This window comes from Syngnathus acus, chromosome 17, assembly GCF_901709675.1.
Source record: "Syngnathus acus chromosome 17, fSynAcu1.2, whole genome shotgun sequence".
Lineage (NCBI taxonomy): Eukaryota > Metazoa > Chordata > Actinopteri > Syngnathiformes > Syngnathidae > Syngnathus > Syngnathus acus.
In genome coordinates this window covers 916,752-931,102 of record NC_051102.1, presented here as the reverse complement: position 1 = coordinate 931,102, position 14,351 = coordinate 916,752, and the positions used below count along the sequence as shown (strand labels likewise).

Sequence of the window (14,351 nt, the reverse complement as noted above, 5' to 3'; positions counted from 1 at the left end):
GCTAACAATGATTACCTCCAAATGCAGTTTCGAGATGGGCATTATGGGCAGTCTGCTCGGAAATATTTATTGTAAATGTACAAACCCATCAATAGTACAAAATTGTTCTATGTGTTCTAGGGAAGTTAGCATGTTCTTTCCTGTGAGTCACTTAAGTTTGACATTTCCTAGCAAGAGTTATTATTAGTAGTAGTAGTAGTAGTAGTAGTAGTAGTAGTGGTATTATTATTATTATTATTATTAGGAGCAGCAGTAGTAGTAGTAGTAGTAGTAGTAGTAGTAGTAGTAGTAAAATGAGGATATGGGGTATATGAAAATTATACATGTGGGTGCATTTTCTCATAAGAAAATGTTATACTTAGGCTCACCTGATTGCGTTGATGTAGCAAACCTTCCCCTTGCCTTGTTAGAACTCACCTGTCTGATGGCGCACAGCAGCTTTCCATAGCAGAACACGATCACCATCAATGGCACAATGAGGCAGAAGATGAACAGACAAATGATGTAAGATATGTTATTGGCCGTCTTGGCTTTCCAGTCCACGGAGCAGGTGGTCCCGGGACCTTCTGGACCGTAGTGACTCCAGCCAATAAGTGGCGGCAGGGTCCAGATGAGGGAATAAACCCACGAAAGGGTGATGCCCAAGCAGATCTTACAGTAGTTGGACGAGTCGGCTTCAGTCGGGGTCATCATGGTGCTGTAGCGCTCGTAGGAGAGGACAGCCAGAGAGATGAGGGACACAATGCCTACAGTGAAATCAGAAAAATGCATCAAACCCAACGATATCAACAAACAGTGAATCGTCTTTACCAAATCACCACTTCAGTAAGTTTTAACTACTTCATATCTTTGTGTGAGACTCGAAGCAACAATGCAGTCATTAACATTAAAAATAACCACTTTTATTAGCAGGCATTGAAAATATGCTGTTAACTTTAACGGCACAGTTTGCAGTCTTATGTGTTAAAACTTTTTCTATGACCTGACAGTAAAATATTATTAAAATGATCTCTTCAAAAATCATCTCTCCTATGGCTCTCATATTATTTTTGTGGCTCCAATCTGAAAGGTAAAACAATAATTGCTAAAATGTTTGTGCGTTTGGTTCTGCTCAGGGCATTGTGAAGAACACGTCCACTTGATCAGAGCCCATCAAGTCATCATGAGTGAACATAAAAGTTTTCACTCCCCACATATTAAAAATTATATTCATTTAAAAAAGATAGCTTACATGTTTATTATCTTACAACCTCATGCTTGTGTTTCTATTTGATCTGCTCTGATGGCAACAACTTATCTTGCTTCATTAATCTTGCTCGCAAACCACTTAGTGTTGCATTTTCCTATTTGTCTGTTGCTTGTGTTTGTTCTATAGCTCTGCAACATCAAAGCGTGGTCAGAGGACTTTCACCCAAACATGAGAAGAAAGTGCCTCTGATATTCATACTTCCGATCAAAGGTCAAAATTTGATGTTGTTCACTGCATTTAATTTGGCTTAATCAATTGTTTTTGAAGTATAGTTTCTAACAAACTGATGTCTGTTTGTCTAGCATTCTGACAAATACGGTATGTATGCTAGTGTTAATTTTGTGCGTATGTACGGACGTATGAATATACGGATGTATATGATGTATGTACGTACGTACATATTTGCGTACGTATGTACGTACATTTGTATGTATAGAGTATGTATGTATGTATGTACGTATGTACGTATGTACGTATGTACGTACGTATGTATGTACGTATGTACGTACGTACTATATAGTACGTATGTATGTACGTACATGTGTGGCGAAGATCATGCTCAGCAGGCTGGTCGATCACATCTCGGATGCTGTGCTCTCGGAAACTCAGTGTGGCTTTTCGAAAACTAGATCCACCACAGACATGATCTTTGTCTTAAGACAGTTAATGGAGAAGAGCAGAGAACATCACAAGGACCTCTACTGCATTTTCTCATAAGAAAATTCATCGACCTCAGCGAAGCATTTAACACCATCAACCGTGAATTGCTGTGGAAACATCTCTCCAAACTAGGCGTATGACCCAAGTTTCTATGTCTCCTCCAGCAGAGTGCTCACAGGTGGGCTCCAGTCAGAGCCCTTCAAGGTGAATGTTGGGGTGAAGCAGGGTTGTGTCTTGGCTCTAGTGCTCTTTAACATCCTCCTCTCTGCCATTACGTGCCTCTTCCATCGTGGCAAGGGTCATTGAGATGGTGTCCAGGTGGAGTACCACCTAGATAGGAGCCTCTTCAACATCCGACGGCTCCAGGCCCACACAAAGACCAAGTTGGATCTGTGACCAACATCAGTAAGTATGCTGATGACTGCGCTGTATTAGCTCACAGCCCAGACTCTATGCAGCACGCCCTCAACACCATTTCCAGCCTGTACAAATCCTTTGGTCTCCAGGTCAACATTAAAAAAAATAAAGTCATGTCCCAACTTGCTACCTCTACCTCCCCACCCCCCAGATTCCATATAAATGGCATTCCACTTAACACAGTGGATCGCTTCACTTACCTTGGCTCCACTTTGTCCTCATGCAGTGTGCAGTTCCTTGATGCTGAACTGCACACCCGTATCAATAAAGCCTCATCATCCTTTGGTCGCCTACGCCGCAGAGTTTTTGAAAACCGTGACCTGAAGGGCAGCTCAAGATTACCGTGTACAACACAGTATGTGTCTCCACTCTCCTCGATGGGGCGGAGTCATGGACCCCATACTGTCGACACATCAATAAGCTGGAGGCCTTCCACATCCGCTCCCTACAGAAGATCCTTGGCCTGTCCTTGAAAGATCGAGTCCCCTATACAGACACCCTCAAAAACACCAACTCCACCTGCATGGACGCGGCCGTGGCTAAGAAGCATCTTCGGTGGACTGGAAACACCATCCCCATGTCACGTCTCGTCCCCAGCCGTTCCACTATGTGTCTGTTGTCATGGTTTCTGTCTGTGTGCTCGCCCCTCTCCTCCTGTGTGCCTATGATTAGTTTGATTATTCTCACCTGCCTCTTGTTACCTGTCGTGTATATAAATCCTGTCTGCCCCTCACGCCCCGTCGGATCATTAATGTCTTCATGTCTTTTTGTTTCACGTCTTTGTCGGTCAGTCCTGTTGTTGGTTTTGTTAGTAAGTCATGTCAGTTTGCCGAGTCTTTTGAGTTTGCTTCAATAAACCCTGGTCCAAGCTGCACTTGGTCGCCCTGCTCCATTCCTTCCGTGACACCGCATGCCTGACCACCGTCTGCCCCGCCAAGTTCTCTACGGCCAACTGAGAGGTGCAAAGCGCTCTGCTGGGTGGCAAAAGCGGTGCTTTAAGGACTACACCAGGGACCTTTTAAAGCAATCCAACATAAACACAACGCAGCTTGAAACTCTGGTACTCGACAGATACACCTGGCAGATGACTTGTGCCACTGCAATTTCAAAAATTCATCAAACCAACCAAGACAGATGATCTGAGAGGTGCATTCAACGACACCAGTGGGCAGCTGGTAACCCCCTGGTATCCGGGTTCCCCTGCTCCATCTGTGAGCGGTTATGCGGCTCAAGGATCGGACTCTACGCCCACGAAAAGTGCCACCAGCGACATTGTTGCTGACCCTCCCCGCCCCCCTCTCCCACTTGGAGCAAGCGTCATCATCGAATGCGATGGACAGCTAAGAGACGTACATATGTAAGTTTATTTATCTATTTACCACACAGAAAATATGCATTGAATCATGTTTTTCTTTATTTTAGCACATCAAATATTCCAAAAAAGCTGTCAGTCATCATTGTAGCATGTAGTTATCTGATCTAATCTTATGATCCAAACCGATTGGCTAGAATTACGTCGCAGCAATGATGCGTGGAATTGGTTAAACAGAATAAAGAAAGGCCCATTGAATGATCAAGAAACAGAAAATGGGCACTGTTCTTCTATTGATTTGAAAAATAATACCCACGGTAATACCTACTCAGTGAGCTGATCAATGTGCTGAAGACCCTCTCTGAAATCAAGTCCTGCTACTGATTTAATTGGGCAGCTTTAGTAATACCGGTTTTCACATTGGCATGAAAGTTAGACTGGTTTTCAAATCTACCGCAGTGTTTTGATTCTGGCTGGTTCCGGCTACTGTTTCCGTGGAGGTGCTGTCATGAGATTAGTGGCAGTGTGAAGTTCTTGTGGCTCAACTTTCAATAACCGTTTTATACTTTTTTTTGGATCACAACCTATGTGCCAGTGAGTATAGACTGCCTCTTTTGGTGTACTTGTATTTGTTCAAAAACATTTCAAGATTCAGTTTAAGAAAATGGACAGAATTCTTACTACTTAATAAATCAATCAAATAGTGTACACGACCTGACATTTTAATGTGTGTTGAAGTGTTTGACTGACACAGCATCTGCCGATGGGCGTCCACGATCCGTCGGACCGGGTAGACCAAGTCCCCATCAAGATCCCGCGCAGGGCACGGCTGGGGGAAGAAGCGCACTGGACTCGACTAGCTTTATCTGAGAGACGTGGAAGGTGGGATGGACTCGGAGGATCACGGGGACGGACCGCCGAGGGACTAATTACTGCCAGGATCTCATATGGCCCGATGAAGCGGGGGGCCAGTTTCCGGGACACGGACTTGAGGGGGACATCCCGAGAGGAAAGCCAGACCTTCTGACCTGGGGAATAAAGAGGGGCAGGCGTGAGTCATTGGTCGGCATACCTGCGGTTCTGTTCGATCGACGAAGGGCTTTGACGGCGTTTGACCAAATGCTCTTGCAGCGTCGGATATGGTGGCGAACAGACGTGACCGCGATCTCCTTCTCGTCGGCCGGGAACAACGGCGGTTGATAACCTAATGAAATCTCAAACGGGGAGAGTCCTGTGGCAGAGGAGACATGAGTTGTGGGCATACTCTACCCAGGGGAGAAACTTGTTCCACTCGGACAGGGTATCGGAGCAGAGACATCAGAGCGCGGCCTCGAGCTCCTGGTTCAAGCGCTCAGTCTGCCCGTTCGTCTGGGGATGGTAGCCCGATGTCAGGGAGACCTTTGCATCAAGGGCTGAACAGAACTGTTTCCACACCTGGGATATGAACTAGGGACCTCGATCAGACAGGATCTCCTGCGGGATACGTGTTTGATGAGAAGCTGAGCTGTCTGGAACGCAGAGGGGAGTTTCTGAGCGGTACAAGATGACATGACTTGGAGAAACGGTCGACGATGGTGAGGATTGTGGTCATTCCCTGTGAAATGGGCAGGCCAGTGACAAAATCTAATGCAATATGGAACCAGGGGCGATTGGGTATGGCGAGAGGCTGTAGAAGACCAGGGGGTCTATGGGAGGACTTGTTGCGAGCACAGATGGGACAGGCGAGAATGTATTCCCTGGCGTCCTTGTGGACGGATGGCCACCAGAAGCGTCTGTTGATCAACGCGATGGTGCGGCTGGTCCCGGGATGGGCTGAGAATTTGGTTGAATGAAACCAGTTAATTAAGCGAGGACGGACTGAGGAAGGGACGTATGTCTTTCCCCGTGGCCCTGTGCCTGGATCGGGTTCCCGTAGCTGAGCAATGAGCCCCTCGATATCCCAGGAGAGGGAGCCTATGGTACAACTGGGGGGAAGGATGGGAGCTGGTTCCTCCACAGACTCGCCGGGAGCAAATTGGCATGACAAGGCATCTGGCTTTGTGTTCTGGGAGCCTGGGCGATATGAAATGGACAGAGTAAAACGAGAGAAAAACAAGGACCAGTGAGACTGGCGAGGATTCAGGCATTTGGCGGACTGTAGATATGACAGGTTCTTGTGGTCGGTCCAGACTAGCACCGGTTGCTCAGTGCCCTCCAGCCAGTGACGCCACTCCTCAAGCGCCACTTTAATGGCCAAAAGTTCCCGGTCACCGACATCATAATTCCTCTCTGCGGGTGACAGACGTCGAGAGAAAAAGGCACAGGGGTGAAGCTTCCCATCAGAGTGCTGTGACAAGATATCCCCTACTCCACTGTCGGAAGCGTCGACCTCCAGGGTAAATTGTTTGCTGGGATCTGGATGAATCAGGATTGGTGCCTGTGAGAACATCACCTTTAAAGTGATGAACGCGACGTTGGCTTCTTGAGTCCAGGTAAATGTTGTCTTGGTAGAGGTCAAGGCTGCCTGACTGTAGTTGCGGATGAATCGGCGGTAAGTTGGCATACCCGAGGAAGCGTTGGACCTGGTTGCAGTTCTCTGGAACAGGCCAGTCCAGGACAGACTTGATCTTGTCGGGGTCAGGCCGAACCTGACCTCCCTCGAGAATGAATCCTAAGAATGTGAATGTGAAGAATGTTTGTGGAACTCGCACTTCTCAGCCTTGACAAATAAGCGATTTTCCAGGAGACGCTGCAACACCAGGCGGACATGATGGCGATGTTCAGAGGGGTTCCGTGAATAGATGAGGATGTCATCAAGGTAGACAAAGACGAATATGTTGAGGAAGTCCCAAAGGACATCGTTGACCAAGGCTTTGAAGACTGCGGGGGCGTTGCAAAGTCCAAAAGGCATGACCAGGTACTCGAAGTGGCCTAGCGGGGTCTTGAAAGCGGTCTTCCACTCATCTCCCTGGCGGATCCTGACCAGATGATATGCATTATGGAGGTCGAGCTTGGTGAAGATGGTGGATTCCTGGACTGGTTCAAATGCTGATGAGAGGGGAAGAGGATACCTGTTTTTGACGGTGATGAGGTTGAGGCCACGGTAGTCAATGCAAGGGCGGAGAGTCTTATCCTTCCTGCCCACAAAGAAGAAACCTGCCCCCAGGGGTGAGGAGGATGGGCGAATGATGCCAGCGGCCAGTGATTAATTGATGTAAGTCTCCATAGCTTGTCTCTCGGTGCGTGAGATATTGTAGAGTCTACTGGACGGTAGTGGAGCTCCGGAAAGAAGCTCTATGGTGCAATCATAGGGGCGATGCGGTGGTAAGGATGAAGCCTTGCTCTTGTTAAAAACCTGTCTTAGGTCATGGTATTCTCTGGGCACCTGTGAAAGGTCAATCAGCCCAGGTTCCTCGGGTGCTACTAGGGGCGGGCGAGATGGCACGGCAGACTGAAGACAAGCACGTCGTGGACCAGGACTCGATATGGCATTCTGACCAGTTGATCTGAGGGTTGTGTCTCTGGAGCCAGGGGAAACCAAGTACAAGAGCTGACTGTCTTTCGGGGAAGACATAAAAGGAAATGACTTCACGATGGTTGCCAGAGATGACTAGCTCCACGGGTCTGGTGCGTTGGGTTATGCTAGAGAGCCCTCTCCCATCCAGGGCAGAGACAGCGAGAGGGGCTCCATCTCGACTTTGGCTCGGGAGACGAAGTCCTGGTCGATCAAGTTTCTCTCGCACCCCGAGTCGACCAGCGCGGATAGCTCGTAGTGATGGTTATGCACAGACATCATGGCGGGTAGGGAGAAGCGAGGAGACTTAACACTTGTCGGCTGGTCCGGCGGTCCTCCCCTCAAGACCGTCGGACCCGCTCTTTTGGCCGAACTGGACAGTAGGCAATGAAATGATCCGGGGAGCCGCAGTACAGACACTGTCGGGACTCGCGGCGCCGCTGCAGCTCCTCCGGGGAGAGTCGGGCCCGGCCAATCTGCATGGCCTGGAGAGGACTGGCTGGGCGATCGCCTGGGCGGACTGGTCCTGCTTAAAAACTGTGATCTCGCCTCCGTCCGCTCCCATCGGGAGCTTCTCCGTCTCTCCCTAATTCGATTGTCCAACCTAATGGCCAGGGAAATCAGGTCGTCCAAAGTCCCTGGTTCTTCCAGGACTGCCAGTTCGTCTTTTAAGGACTCATTTAAGGCTATACAAAAACCCGTTTTCAAGGCTACAGGGCCCCACCCGGACGCAGCTGCTAACGTCCGAAACTCAATGGAGAAATCTGACACGGTGCTATTCCCTTGCCTAAGCCCCCACAACCGGCGAGACACACCGGTCTGATCGGTCTCGGTCGAAAAGGTCTGCTTAAATTCCTCCAAAAACTCCTCGTAAGAACAGCCAAAATGCCTGCAGTCAGAAACCGGGCTTCTGCACATCGCAGCGCCTTGCCCGTGATGAGTCCCAAAATAAACGAGATCTTAGCTCCGTCGTGGGAAAAAGACTGGGGAGACCCATTAAAAACGAACTAACACTGTAGGAGGAAACCTCCGCAATTATCACATTCTCCGGAGAACTTCTCCGGATGAGGGGAACGAACCTCGCCAAAGTGCAGACTCGGCGGCGATGCGGAAGAGCTCGAGGTGCCAGCTGGTGGCAAGGGGGTTTCTCTGACCTGGCTGTTTTGGAGCAATCTGGTCACTTGTTCCAGCTGATCATTGGTTCGCTGCTGCTGCTCCAGGAGGGCTTGGAGAGTGGACTCGTGGGATTGGAGTTGGTATTGGTGTTCCGCGAGGGCGCGTCTGAGTGGCTCTGCTGGGTCTGATTGGCTCTGCTGGGTCTGATTGGCCGGAGTGTTCTGTCATCGTTGTAACGACTGATTTGACCCACATGCAGAAAAACCAACTCAGATGTCCAGAATGGGTTAGGAGTGTTTATTGGAGGAGCTGCGGTGAGGTAGACCGGGATGATCTGAGCCAGGAGCACGGAGCGGGGCAGCAGTGGCGGGGCGTGAGGAGTTCAGCCAGACCGGGGTGGATCTTGGTGGTGATCGGTGGAAGTAATCTGCAAGCAGGATGCACAAGACCTGGTCAGAGGAATCAACGTGACTGTGGCGGAGATCTTACTGCGAACCAGAGGAATCCGAAGAACGTGGCGTGGATGAGCAAGGCGAGAACTAGGAGCAAGCTCGAGGAGCAAGAGGCACAACCGTGGAGATGATCACACTGGTAGGGACACTCAGTTGACGAGCAGTCGACAGCATGCTCCTTAAGAGCACTCCTTAACGAGCCTGATGAGTCACACCTGGGCCCTCTGCACTCTGCTCACAGTTGCTCCCTGTGGATAAAAGAAACATGCCACCCCGGACCCTGACAGAACTAACACAATTTTCCATACTGTTCTAATATTCCAGACCAGTAAAGTAGGTGATCTCCAGTCAAGCCAACATATTTAAATCTGCTAGTTATAATATTGTGTTTTCCATAGCAATTACAGGTCCCTTTTTTATTATGCCATCTCCCGCTGCTTGAGGCGATTCAATGTAGTAGCGAGCGCAACCTTTGCTCAACTTCACAGCATCTCAAATCAAATGAACGGATCAAAGGCAACGGCTGAATCTAATTTCCCGAAATCAAGCACGTTACGACGAGATAAAGAAAGGATCTTTATTCTGTCCTAGCTCTGACGCTTTCTTGCGCCTCTCGCTTCAGAGTCTGATAGGAAGCATCAAGCTCATAATGTCACCACTGATACAATGTAGCCAGGAAAAGGCAGACTGAATGAAAAACATGGGATTGAGATGTTTTTCCAATGCAAAAATATATATCACAGCAGTGATCCTCAGTCACTATCTATTCACTAGTTACTAATGACTAGTATGTCTCCAACGGAACCTCATAACGATGTGTGTTGTTCTTTCCATGCTAATATCAATTTTCACCGTCATGACAAATTAACCTCAGTCCAACCAGGTGTTGTGTCTACAAAATGCCCATATTGATATGCAGTCACTCCCCTCTGAACGTGTGCATTCATCTTTGTGCTCACATTATAGATATCCAAGCATATGTGTGTTTGTGCGTGCGTGCATGCGTGCGTGTTTGTGTGCATGTGTGTGTGCGTGTGTGTGTGTGTGTGTGCGTGCACTAAAGGCAATCTAACTTCAGTATGCAGCAAGTGGGCTGAGCACCGCAAGGTTAATCCAGTGACTGTGTGCAGAGTCCAATTGAGCCCAGGAGCAGGAGTCCAACAGCATGCGCGGGCACGCAGCATTGATGTCATTTAGAAAAGGCAAAAAAGGAACCTTTGGAAGTCCCCATCGTCAAAGGTGGCCGACAAAGGTGAATGGGTCAAATGTAGTATATAGTGTAAGACACGGGAAAAATGATGCAGGAGGAATTTATTCAGAACATGTATGTTGCTAAAAATGCTTGAGTCTGTGCTCCTGATAAAATAAAATCTGTGGAAGTTCTCAATAGAATATAAAGTCAGCTGTGAGTATAAAAGCAGCAGACTCCAACCGAGAGACTCGAACAAACTTAATCAGGATGATAACTCAGCACATATAACATGCATTGATGCATCAGCCTTTAAACATATTTTCAATTTCAAGCTCCAATGACCATTTTTACTGAAGGTTCACAAGTGAATCCAACATGTTCCATCTAAATATAACCAATCCGATTCTTTGCTGTTTTTATGAGCCCATTAGGGGATAAGTCATCCATCCACAAGCAATGCAGATGCTAATGATGTCAGAGTTATCGCTCTTTCAACATACTTTCAATGTGGCGCTCCTCCTCCTCTTGCACAAGCCAAACTCTTGTCAGATCAGACTAAATTGGCTCCTATGGATGTGAGCGCAACACATCTTCAGAGCTTAATATCAGCGTAACACTTGACTTGGCATCAGCAAAACGACATCCAGATATACGACAGTATTGGGTGGCTGACTTTGTTATGTGCGATGCTGTTTTAAAAAAAAAAAAAAAAAAAACGCTTCGGAACTTGATGAATTATCCCCGCAGAAGTGAAAGCATGAGAGTCTGTTTTGGGTTTATACTAGATTCAAGAAAAGGAAAAGTTCAATTTATTCATGTGGAGCACAAAAGGTTGAAGGAGTTTCAGTATTTGATATGGAAAGCAAAATGGTTGTCAATTCACAAAGCCAGCGAAGTAAATAATAGACATGATCTTAATGTTATGCTGAATCTGATTTACTGAGCACCTTGCTTTTGTCTTTCTCAAACATAAAATTTGGATGTCCACATTTCATCCACATATCTTCTTCAGACAGTTTTCTGTGATATATGGACTATTCCAGATTCTCTTTAAGTGCAACACACAGCCGAATCAATGTTTTAAATTAAAAAGCAGCTCTTCAAAACACATAGTAGCCAGCCAAAGATATACGAGCCCTGCCACAAAACTGCGGTAAGTTTATGACCGGCGACTGCAGCTTATCGTGCATAGGCTTGAGAAAGAATGTAGAGGTAAGACTTTCTGAAAACTGACAGAAATTTTATTCAATATTTCTTTGTGAGGGTGGCTCAGTGGAGCACTCCGCCTCACAGTTAGGAGGGTGCTGGTTCGATTCCACCTCCGACCCTCCCTGTGTGGAGTTTGCATGTTCTCCCCGTGCCCGTGTGGGTTTCTCCGGGCACTCCGGTTTCCTCCCACATCCCAAAAACATGATTTGTAGGCCAGTTGAGCACTCCAAATTACTCCTAGGTGTGAGTGCGAGTGCGGATGGTTGTTCATCTCTATGTGACCTGCGATCGGCTGTCAACCAGTTCAGGGTGTCCCCCGCCTACTGCCCGATGACTGCTGGGATAGGCTCCAGCACGCCTGCGAACCCCGTGGGGACAAGGGGTATAGAAAATGGATGGATGGATTATTTTGTGATCCTATTAAAAGTTGTGCATAAGGCGACACGGTTTCATTGTTAAGACGGACGAGCTGGAGGAAATGTTTCAGAGTAGGTGAGCGTAAAATTTGGTGGATTGATGGATGTGTCCCGTGTTGTACAAACAGGTAATGAGAATAAGATAAATGACTAAAATACAAAACAAGAACAGCGCTGATAGATTGCTTTGTATATCGCAGTTTTAACAATTGTGAGGATGTGCCTTTGTAATGCAACATATTTAAAAGCATACTGACACTTTTAGATATGTATTATTTGTTTTGGTCACTCACTCAAACATGATATCAATAAATTATAAGACAATATTTTTTTTCAGATCATTGCAAGAATTATTTAACAAATATTTTGGTCGTTAGATGATGGATGAAAAACTGACCAGTTAAAAACAAACAAAGCATTCGTTTTTGTTTGCAGTGCAAAGTGCATGGTTGGGGTTTTCTTTTGGTATTTTTGTAAATTGAGGGAGCGTTCACAATGAGGTGGAAGTGAACACAGTTGACTTGTTTCTGGGCCAATTAGAGCAGCTCTCCTCATTGGACATTGCCAGGTTGTTGCACCAGGTCAAAACAGATTAGCTGTTTTCTGATCAAATTGCCGTTCTATGAATTATGCAGACCCGCTGATTTTACTGCATTTAAAGAGGTGCACACATGATGGCTGTTTTTTTTTTCACAGCCTGACCTGGTTTCAGGTGAACAGGCCATTTTTCATAATTTCCATCACCATGCTCACTCTTTATGATCCCAGCAAAGGTAGCTACACCAGGGTCCCGTTTCTTATTAAAACTGTCCCTCTTGCCTTGCTTGTGCCTCCGCCTGCTCATAACCGAAGGAGCGTGCGCCACAGCTAAATGAGGGGCAATGGAGCATCCGTTGCCTCAGGCGCACTCAATAACAATATCCAATACGCAATAACATCGGCAATATTTAACGACCATCTGCACTCTCCCTCATCCTGTGTGCGCAATCACAAGAACCCAAATACGCCATTGCCACAATAATGACCAGGCAGTCTATATTAAGGACGCGCTTGTAAAGTCGCGTTAATGAGCGTACTTAAATGTCATCCATATATACGAGCTGTGGTACTCAACTGTCCTTCACGCAGGCTGTGGGATGCGTGAGGATGGAACGGGGATGTCTTTAAAGGTATCCCCCAATAGGAACAATGCTCATTTACACCAGAAGACGTCATTAATTGCTGCATTTAAGAGCATGGTGCGCAACTGCGGAGTCTATAATTACCGTAAAATAGCATGACCACAGCCGCAATCAACGAGGAGTGCAATACAAACTTGTGCATTTTTGCCCACTTGGAAATAGGCAGTTTGAGAATTGTCATTAAAAATCCATCATTTTCACGCACGCTTAGAGAAACGCTATGTTTCCAGGCTTGAATCAAACTTGTGATGAACACAATGATTGTGAGAAAACGTGTTCTCATTCATTCATCCCTTCATTTAAATACAGAAAGCGTGAATTTAGCCGTGAATCATCGATCTTGGCAATCTGGAAAGCCTCCAGTCGCTAAACGTCCGTCAATTAAATACACGAATGTTGTGGAAAGAGTAGCGTACTTACCAAAGAGAGAGTTGGCAAAACCGTACCATACACAGCCCTTCGCTCCAATGAGCCACTTTCCCTGTGTGCTGGCCGCAAAGCTGAACGGCGTCCCCAACACGCACACCAGCAAGTCGCTGATGGAAATGTTAATCAGGAGCAAGTTGATGGGCGAGCGCAGTATCTTGTAGCGGCAGTAGAGAACCAGCACCAGCAAGTTGTTGACAAGTCCAAAAGTGCCGATGAACCCCAAGCACACGGCCACGACGAGGTTCCCTGTCGGACTGAGGGTGGAGCGCTGAGAGCCGCCTCCCAGGTCCGGGTGCCCTTCCCCGGCTCCGGCGTGCAGGGCACTGTTGAAGCCCGCGCAGATGCTCAGGCTCACGTTGGACAAAAGCATCGCGGCGTAGGCGCACTGGGCGGCCACTGCGCACCAACTAATTGACGACCACAATTACACGACAGTCGTTGTTGTTGTTGTTGTTGGGCTTTGTCTTTATTTGTGTAAGTCGACAAAGGCTTTTATGTCCAGCCATCAAATTTCTGTTTTAAGACCGTGGGTCATAATTTGGTGCAAATTTTTATTTTGAAAGGGGGTGGGGGTAATTAGAACTTCTCAAAGTGTATGAGAAGGGGGTAATAACGGAGAAAAAAAGTTTCATAAGGCTTTGCTCCACCGTGTGGCAGTGTGCATGCACACTCACACTGGCTCTTTCTACAGATGCTCGCGCCTCCCTCTCAGACACCTTCCCACTCTGGCCGTGTTTAAATCACTCTTGGCCGAGCAAGGCTGCTGACGTAAGGCGCGCCGGTGCAGTGGGAAAGACTGAGCGGCCAATCAGACCATCTTCATCGTCATCATTGCCATCATCATCATTTCGTGGATGAGATGTAGAACTGCATGCGCTCGAACCCAACGCGCTTTACGTGTGCAGGCAAAAAGAAGCAAAATATTCTCAGGGGAATTCTCTAGTATATTATATATATATATATATATATATATATATATATATATATATATATATATATATATATATATATATATATACACACACATATATATAGTGATCCCTCGCAACTTCGCGGTTCGTTTATGGCGGCTTCACTGCATCGTGGATCTTTTCGAGCCAAAAAAAAGGTTGTTATAATAAGAGTTCTAAAAACATATTTACAGTACTTTGTTATAAAAGAAGTTCTTATAATAAAAGACTTCTGAAAACATATTTACAGTATTGTACCTTGTTATAAAAAGTTA

The 14,351-nt window shown here is 46.8% G+C and overlaps 1 protein-coding gene across 1 annotated transcript in view; it reads right to left on the bottom strand.

Annotated features, from left to right (window-relative positions):
* Positions 1–13,832, bottom strand: part of LOC119137208 (pinopsin-like) — a 35,658-nt gene extending 21,826 nt beyond the window's left edge. The window contains exons 1-2 of the mRNA XM_037276333.1: positions 13,118–13,832; positions 418–746 (exon numbers count right to left, since the gene is read on the bottom strand). Coding sequence (XP_037132228.1) covers positions 418–746; positions 13,118–13,496 — 708 coding nt within the window. The 5' untranslated portion in view covers positions 13,497–13,832. The remainder of the gene's footprint in view (positions 1–417; positions 747–13,117) is intronic.
* Positions 13,833–14,351: the final 519 nt, after the last annotated feature.